The sequence below is a fragment of the Semicossyphus pulcher genome, unplaced genomic scaffold, assembly GCF_022749685.1.
Source record: "Semicossyphus pulcher isolate SPU_LCO1_2020_fin unplaced genomic scaffold, fSemPul1.0.p SCAF_8, whole genome shotgun sequence".
Classification (NCBI taxonomy): Eukaryota; Metazoa; Chordata; class Actinopteri; order Labriformes; family Labridae; genus Semicossyphus; species Semicossyphus pulcher.
This window is the reverse complement of record NW_027211759.1, coordinates 7356727-7363594: the sequence shown is the minus strand read 5'-3', so window position 1 is coordinate 7363594 and position 6868 is coordinate 7356727. Positions and strand designations below refer to the sequence as shown.

The following is a 6868-nucleotide window of genomic DNA, read 5'->3' as shown; positions in this document are numbered from 1 at the left end:
GATTTTTGTAGAACATATATTACATGAGTTGACTAAAGTGCTTTGCAGACACGGACAAAAGAAAACAATGTTGATTATGTGTTGATTATGGTGACCCCTGTGGACAAAGCCGCATCTGAACTCTTTGCTGATTTTGTCCTGTACATGCTGAAGTGGTGTTTTTTTAACAAAAATCGTATCCCTGCTGTCTTTAACAGTCATACTTATCACTTGCAGCGTGCAGTCAATCGCTTCGTCTGACACCTACCCCCCACCAGCAGTTTCAGACATTAAAAATAACTACAAAGAAATCATCAATCTTGTTGCTGATGATCTGATTTGCTTTTGTAGCTCTTATAGAGTCATCAGAATTATTTTCAGTCTGTTTCATAACCACTGAAAAACTCATGACAACAGCTCTCTATCAGACTCTATGTGTTACATTAACGTGCACTGGACTTTTATATTGTCTGTTCACAGTGTACACTGTACAGTTTTTAATTACACCTGTTGTACATACTTTTTATTATACATATTATTTTTCATATTTTTATTCGTATTGCCTATTTTTATGTTATTCTATTTAAGTATTTTACTTATTTTTATTCTAGTTCTGTGTTCTGAGTTGTCCTGATTTCGAGTTGTTTGTAGTTGTCTGATTTCCTATGTTGTCATCGGGACCCTGAACGCATCGCTATCGTCTTTTTAAACTAACAGCTTCCTAAGTAAACACAACCGTTACAGGGGCCAGCTGGGGGGAAAACGACCAACAGACCACATTACTTAATCCAGGAAAACTTTGTGGTGACAGTAACACCACGATGTAGTGAAAAATAACATATGACCTTTCACCTTTGACAATGTTTGTTCCCAGCAGTAATGGACGGGAGACATGAGCCACCTTGCTGCAGAACAGGCCGTATGAGTTTAACAAAACAGCTCAGCTTCGTAACAGCGACTGTGCACGCGGAAATTGAACCCGAGCTACATGACCCTCTCATAGGTAAGTTTGAACACAATTAAATATCTGGTGTATATCTGTGTCACACATGTTGTTAGCTACTTTAGCTAGCAAGTACACACCCCATAGAACACAATGTGACATTGCACGTGCTTCCCCTTTTTTTCTTCATCAGCCGCTGCAACACAATTAAATGTTAGATTGGCTGATTGGACGCTTATGTATCAGTTTTATGGGTCTGTGCATGATCGCTAATGTGTAGTTAAATATGAGGATGCCGTGAAATTTATATTTGTATACCAGATGCACAGAAGCTGTTGTGCCCTGCACGGTATGGTACATTTCGTTCTAGTTTGCGGGCTAGTCCATGCAGACAAACTTCCCCTCTTTGTCATAACCATTCGTAAAGCTATGTTTATAATGTAGAATGCAATTTCCGAGTTGATGCAGGCAGTTACACAAACTCCTGCATTCATCCTGTCTGGATGTTTGATTGGTTTTGCTGATTGCAGATCAGGGAGTCAGTCCCCTTTCGGCTGTGACATGTTTATCAGGTCTATCAGGTTGTGACTTGTACCTTAAAGCCCCGCTGGTTATGAAACACACTTAAAATAATTCTGATTACTCTATATGATCTACAGAAGCAAACCAGGCCATCAGTGACAAGCTTGATTTTTTCTATGTAGTTATTTTTAATGCCTGAAACCTCTGACGGGGGGTAGGTGTCACGAAGCGATTAACTGCACGCTGCCTTTGTTTACATTCCCCAGGGGCAAAAAGTGAGTGATACATATGACTGTTAAAGAAAGCAGGATGACATTTTGTGTTAAAAACCACCACTTAAGCATGTACAGGACAAATAAAAAGAGATAACATGTACGGTTTTGTCCACAGGGGGCGCCAAAATCGACACAAACCGAAAGCTTTACATTTTTTTAACAAAAATCCTGCTTTCTTTCACAGTCATATGTATCACTCACTTTACATGTTTCCCTGGTAAATGTAAACAAAGGCAGCGTGCAGTTAATTGCTTCATCTGACACCTACCCCCCACCAGCGGTTTCAGGCAATAAAAAGTACAATAAAGAAATCATCAATCTGGTCGCTGATGGTCTGGTTTGCTTTATTTTTTTAGCTCATATAGAGTCATCAGAATTAATTTCAGTCTGTTTCATAACCAGCTAAAAACTCCTCATAGGAACTTTAACGAAATTATTTTTTCACTGCAAATACCCGCTTTTACACATTTGTACTAGTATATGTGATAATTGCAAGGTCAGTCTCTGAAATCAGCCTTTTCATTTCATGATTGAATCAGAAAAGAGGAGGTGAGAGAGATTACACTGCTTATTAATGATTCACAGTTTCCAATGTCCAGTACCTAACAGTGTTAGAACTTATTTAAGGGATCAGACAGCCCAAATTTGGAATTAATAAATGAATGAATATTTGTTTGAATCCTGCACTTTCCTTCATGTGATCACAGAACTTTACTAATGCCAAGTGTTCTTCTTTACAGGTGTGATGGCAGTAGGAGGGTTGATGACCGCAGATACGAGGCTTTAGGGGTGCAGCGCTGGCCTAGCCGGCACCATGCAGCAGAAAGGTGCGATCCAGATTATAGAATGGGAGGACCTGGACAAGAGGAAGTTCTACTCCCTGGGTGTGTTCATGACCCTGACCACCAGGGCCACAGTGTACCCAGCCAGCCTCATCCGCACTCGGCTCCAGGTGCAGAAGGGGAAGGCCCTCTACTCCGGCACCTTTGATGCTTTCTGCAAGATCCTGCGAGCCGAGGGCGTGCAAGGCCTCTACAGGGGCTTTATGGTCAACACATTCACCCTGGTCTCAGGACAGGCTTACATCACCACCTATGAACTGGTGCGCAAGTATGTATCCCAGTACTCACCCAGTAACACAGTGAAGTCAGTGGTAGCAGGAGGGGCAGCATCCCTGGTGGCCCAGACAATCACTGTGCCCATTGACGTGGTGTCCCAGCAACTGATGATGCAAGGACAGGGCGAACACCTGACCCGCTTTAAGGCCAAACCTAAAATGATGCTCGCAACGAGTAAGCGCAGACTGACTTTCGGGCAAACCCGGGAAATTACTGTGCAAATATTTGCAGCTGATGGCTTCAAGGGATTTTACCGGGGCTACGTGGCATCGCTACTCACGTACATCCCGAACAGTGCACTCTGGTGGCCTTTTTATCACTTTTATGCAGGTAAGTAAAGATCCTGCTAATGGTGGTTTATAGTAACTGCTACATGCATGAAAAAATATGACTCTTGTTCACCACTTAAATTTAAACAAAACCGCACCAAATGTCAGTTTTTCTAGAAAAGACAAGTCAAGCGATATCCATAGTTCTCTTAAACATAATTAGCTTACACCGTTTTTATATCCTTTGCCTTCCAGAGCAGCTCTCCTTGATGGCACCCAGTGAGTGCCCCCATCTGATTCTTCAGGCCATGGCAGGACCAATGGCAGCAGCAACCGCCTCCACAATCACCAACCCAATGGATGTTGTTCGAGCAAGAGTACAGGTATACTACGAAAACCACCATTGTGCAACACAGAGAAGCTGACATTTCATCTTAGGGCACTGAGAAGATTTGAGAGAGTGATTGGAGTTTTTTGGGGGGGCAAACAACTTTTTAAAATAAGAATAGTTAATGTTCAATATTTACTTGTCAGGACCTTTTTCTAGACTTATTTATTGAAGAGTGGAAAAGACTTTGAGATATCAGTAGCTCCATGAAGTAGGGTCTCTTTATTGGTCGGGGGAAAACTATGGCAAAGTTCAAATTTGATTCCAGGTGTTGTTTTCTTGCAACAACAAAACATAAGTAAACAGGGAAAATATCTAAATAACTAACTTTTCCTGCCCTGTCCTCACTTACAGTGAAGTTATGACCATTTAATAATGTTGCCTCCTGAGAATTTCACTATTTATTTGGCGCTTTTCCAGATTTTCCACAGAAGCAGGCTCTCGATGAAGATCTCTCAACACCTAATACAGCTGGAGTCAGCTTCTTTTCTCTGTAGTTACACTTCCTCTATCTCCTGCCGTTGCTCAATAGTTTCTCAACATACTCTTGCTGGCAGCGTGGCAACATCAGACTGACTGGACAGCTGGCGGACATGATGAGCTTTTGTTTTTGTAGATTCTGCTGGTTTTGCAGTTTCCACTTGTTTTGATTTGATTTTCTTTTTATGTTAATATACTCAGAACAAATGGCTTAAATAAAGAGATGTTGTTTTATGTTTTTGTAAGAGATATGATATGTTAAGAAGAAATATCGCTCGATTTAACATCCTTGTGTCTGTTTTAGGTGGAAGGACGATCGTCTGTGATCGAGACATTCAAGCAGCTGCTGGCAGAGGAGGGCGTCTGGGGGATGACCAAGGGGCTGTCGGCCCGCATCATCTCCTCCACGCCCACGTCGGTGCTCATCGTGGTGGGATACGAGACTCTGAAGAGATTGAGCCTGCGAGCTGAGCTGATAGAGTCCAGACACTGGTGAAAAACTGGAGAAGAACCAGGCTAAACCTCAGTACAGGCGGGGGCAGGGACTGATCGCACAGGAGGAAACTGCCTGGCTGTGCAGCTGCATCTACCTCCCTCTTAGACCGGTTAAATGTAGGTTTGATGCAGCAGAGATCAAGTGGTGATGTTTGTCTTTAGGTACACTTCGGAGTTATCACACTGCCTTTTTTTGACCCATTTCTTCTGGTCTTAAAGGGTCACTGTGAAGAAAGTGAAAACAATGTGAAATGTGGCTTCTTAAAGGTTAGTAGATTAAAAAAAGACCCACTGAAGTGTATATTTTAAGAATGTGGGATGTACCCATGTCATTTCTTCTGCCTGGATATTTAGCTGTTCAGGGTTGTAATTTTTTTACAGTGTCATAATGTCACAGCTCCAAGGCAGGTTCAGTTTGTGCACCCTTTGAGATCACTCCCCAGCTGGGTTCAGTTATTTTTAAAAGCAGTAAATTATAATCTGTATTTCAGGAGAGTTTGTGACGAGGCCAGTCGACTGAGTTTTCAGTGTGCCAAAATATGATGACACAAATGCCGTGTTTGTACTGTGAAGCAGGTTGAGAGCAGAGAGTAGAAAGCTGTGTGCATTCCAGTGAGGAGAGGTTTTTCCCAGAATCTCGCCCTGTTGTTTAGGCCTAAGTAAAAAAAGATTTGTTATTGAATGAAAAAAAGGCTGTTAAATTGTACAGGAGAAATGAGTATATCTTTAAAATGTGATGATTAAGCTACAGGGCAGACACATTGAGATTTATCACAGGGTCTTTGTTGTGTAAATCGATCTAAAGCCTATCTGTAATGTAAGTAGCTGTGTTTGTGATTTATTTTCCAGCAGTCTGTGAAGTAGATGGTGCAGGTGTAATGATGAATTCTGGGTATAGATTAGTTGATGTGGCCAATCAGGCAGTTGTTCACGCTTGTTTTTGCCTCTGTCTGTGTAAGTATGTTGCACAAAACAACATGGATATTTGTAGAAAACAGGCGATGTAGTAAAAGAGATGTAAACTTACGGAACTTAAACCCCTTCGAGAGGTGGGAATCCTGTATTTCCGCACGAGTCACTACCATTGTTGCCGTTTGCCGCTCGGCTGTTTGGCCGTAGCAAACACACAGAGGCAGAGTAAAGGCAGCAGCAGCATCACGACTGGACTCCAAAGTTGCCTTCAGGTTTCACATGTTATGTACTTAGTCTGAGGAGCATCAGTGAGGCGACTGTAATGTCAGACATGGATGGATAATGCACAAACAGCCATATTTTTAAATGACTAGTTCTGCCAGGATTTTTTTTCTTACAAACATCTTCACGCAATGATTGAGAGAAGATCATGGACTCGACATCCTCCAGTTTCTGAGCTCTGAAAAGGACATTTGCCTGTATGTAGGAGGTGTTTTACCGATATTTACCAACTACCTGCTGTGTGTTAAATCAGAGGATTGTAAAAAGTACAGTGTGATGTGTTTTAAATATGCACAACTTGTGGACCTTTGATGGAAAGTAATAAAGAATTCTGAATCACTACAGTAGCTGGGTTTTAGTATGAGGGGCCGTTAGGGACATTATTCAGAATTACCATGCATACACACAACACTCATATAAACAACTGAAACATTATACGCTCACATACACAACTGAAAATCTCTCATATAAAGTACTGAAAAGCATTCACACGTACACATACTAGTGAAAAGCTCTCATGCAGTAGAGCATTTCAGTTGAAACGGAAGGTAGCGCGAATTTCAAAATAAAGGCGAACGACTACTGTTCGTTTGCAGTCAGGAGCCAGTATACCAGCTAGGCAAAAAAATAGGTCTCATCTCGTACGTCCGTCTTAGCTAGGACCGACGTCTTGATTGGAATTTACACCGAGTGCACTAAGTCTAACTGATACCGGTCGTAGCTGCGCCCGGTCTCATGATGCGCCCGATCTCATGATGCGTGTCCACGTGAACACTCGAAAAGCGTTGACCGTTACCAAGCAACACACATCTCCACTCGCTAACTTCACTCAGGAAATGATCGACAGGAGATGTGGATAATAAAACAAAAGTACAGAAAAATACATTTTTTGAATAGTGAAATAAGGAAACATAAATAATCGAGCATGCCGTTGTCCGATGTTAATTTATCATGTCTCCCTTGGCGTTCTGAAAGGCCTTACTGGCACAAAATCTGAGCTCAGTCAGCACCTGCAGGCAGTGTCGGCGCTACGGGCGGGCCTCGTGGGGCTGGGCCAGGCCAGTCAGGTCATTGTGCCCCCTCTGATGGAAATGAAGAAGGTGAAATATAGTAGCTACTTCTGTGTAAATAAATCAGACTTATTGTCCGTTAATATCATACTTGTGTACCAAAAAGTATAACATTTTCTCTCTGTGGAGTAAAAA

The 6868-nt window shown here is 42.1% G+C and overlaps 1 protein-coding gene across 1 annotated transcript; it reads left to right on the top strand.

The window, feature by feature from the left end:
* Positions 1-728: 728 nt before the first annotated feature.
* On the top strand, positions 729-5992 carry slc25a44a (solute carrier family 25 member 44a). The gene is made up of 4 exons (XM_069686549.1): positions 729-982; positions 2460-3167; positions 3362-3489; positions 4279-5992. Exons 2-4 carry the CDS (start codon positions 2534-2536, stop codon positions 4468-4470), a joined length of 954 nt encoding a protein of 317 aa, XP_069542650.1. The 5' UTR covers positions 729-982; positions 2460-2533; the 3' UTR covers positions 4471-5992.
* The last annotated feature ends 876 nt before the right edge of the window (positions 5993-6868 follow it).

Bases quoted from the DNA above. Each gene is read 5' to 3' on its own strand.
- slc25a44a (XM_069686549.1), top strand. From the start codon at position 2,534: ATGCAGCAGAAAGGTGCGATCCAGATTATAGAATGGGAGGACCTGGAC. The intron at 3,168-3,361 runs GTAAGTAAAGAT...TTTGCCTTCCAG, and splicing joins TTTTTATCACTTTTATGCAG to AGCAGCTCTCCTTGATGGCA. The intron at 3,490-4,278 runs GTATACTACGAA...TGTCTGTTTTAG, and splicing joins TTGTTCGAGCAAGAGTACAG to GTGGAAGGACGATCGTCTGT.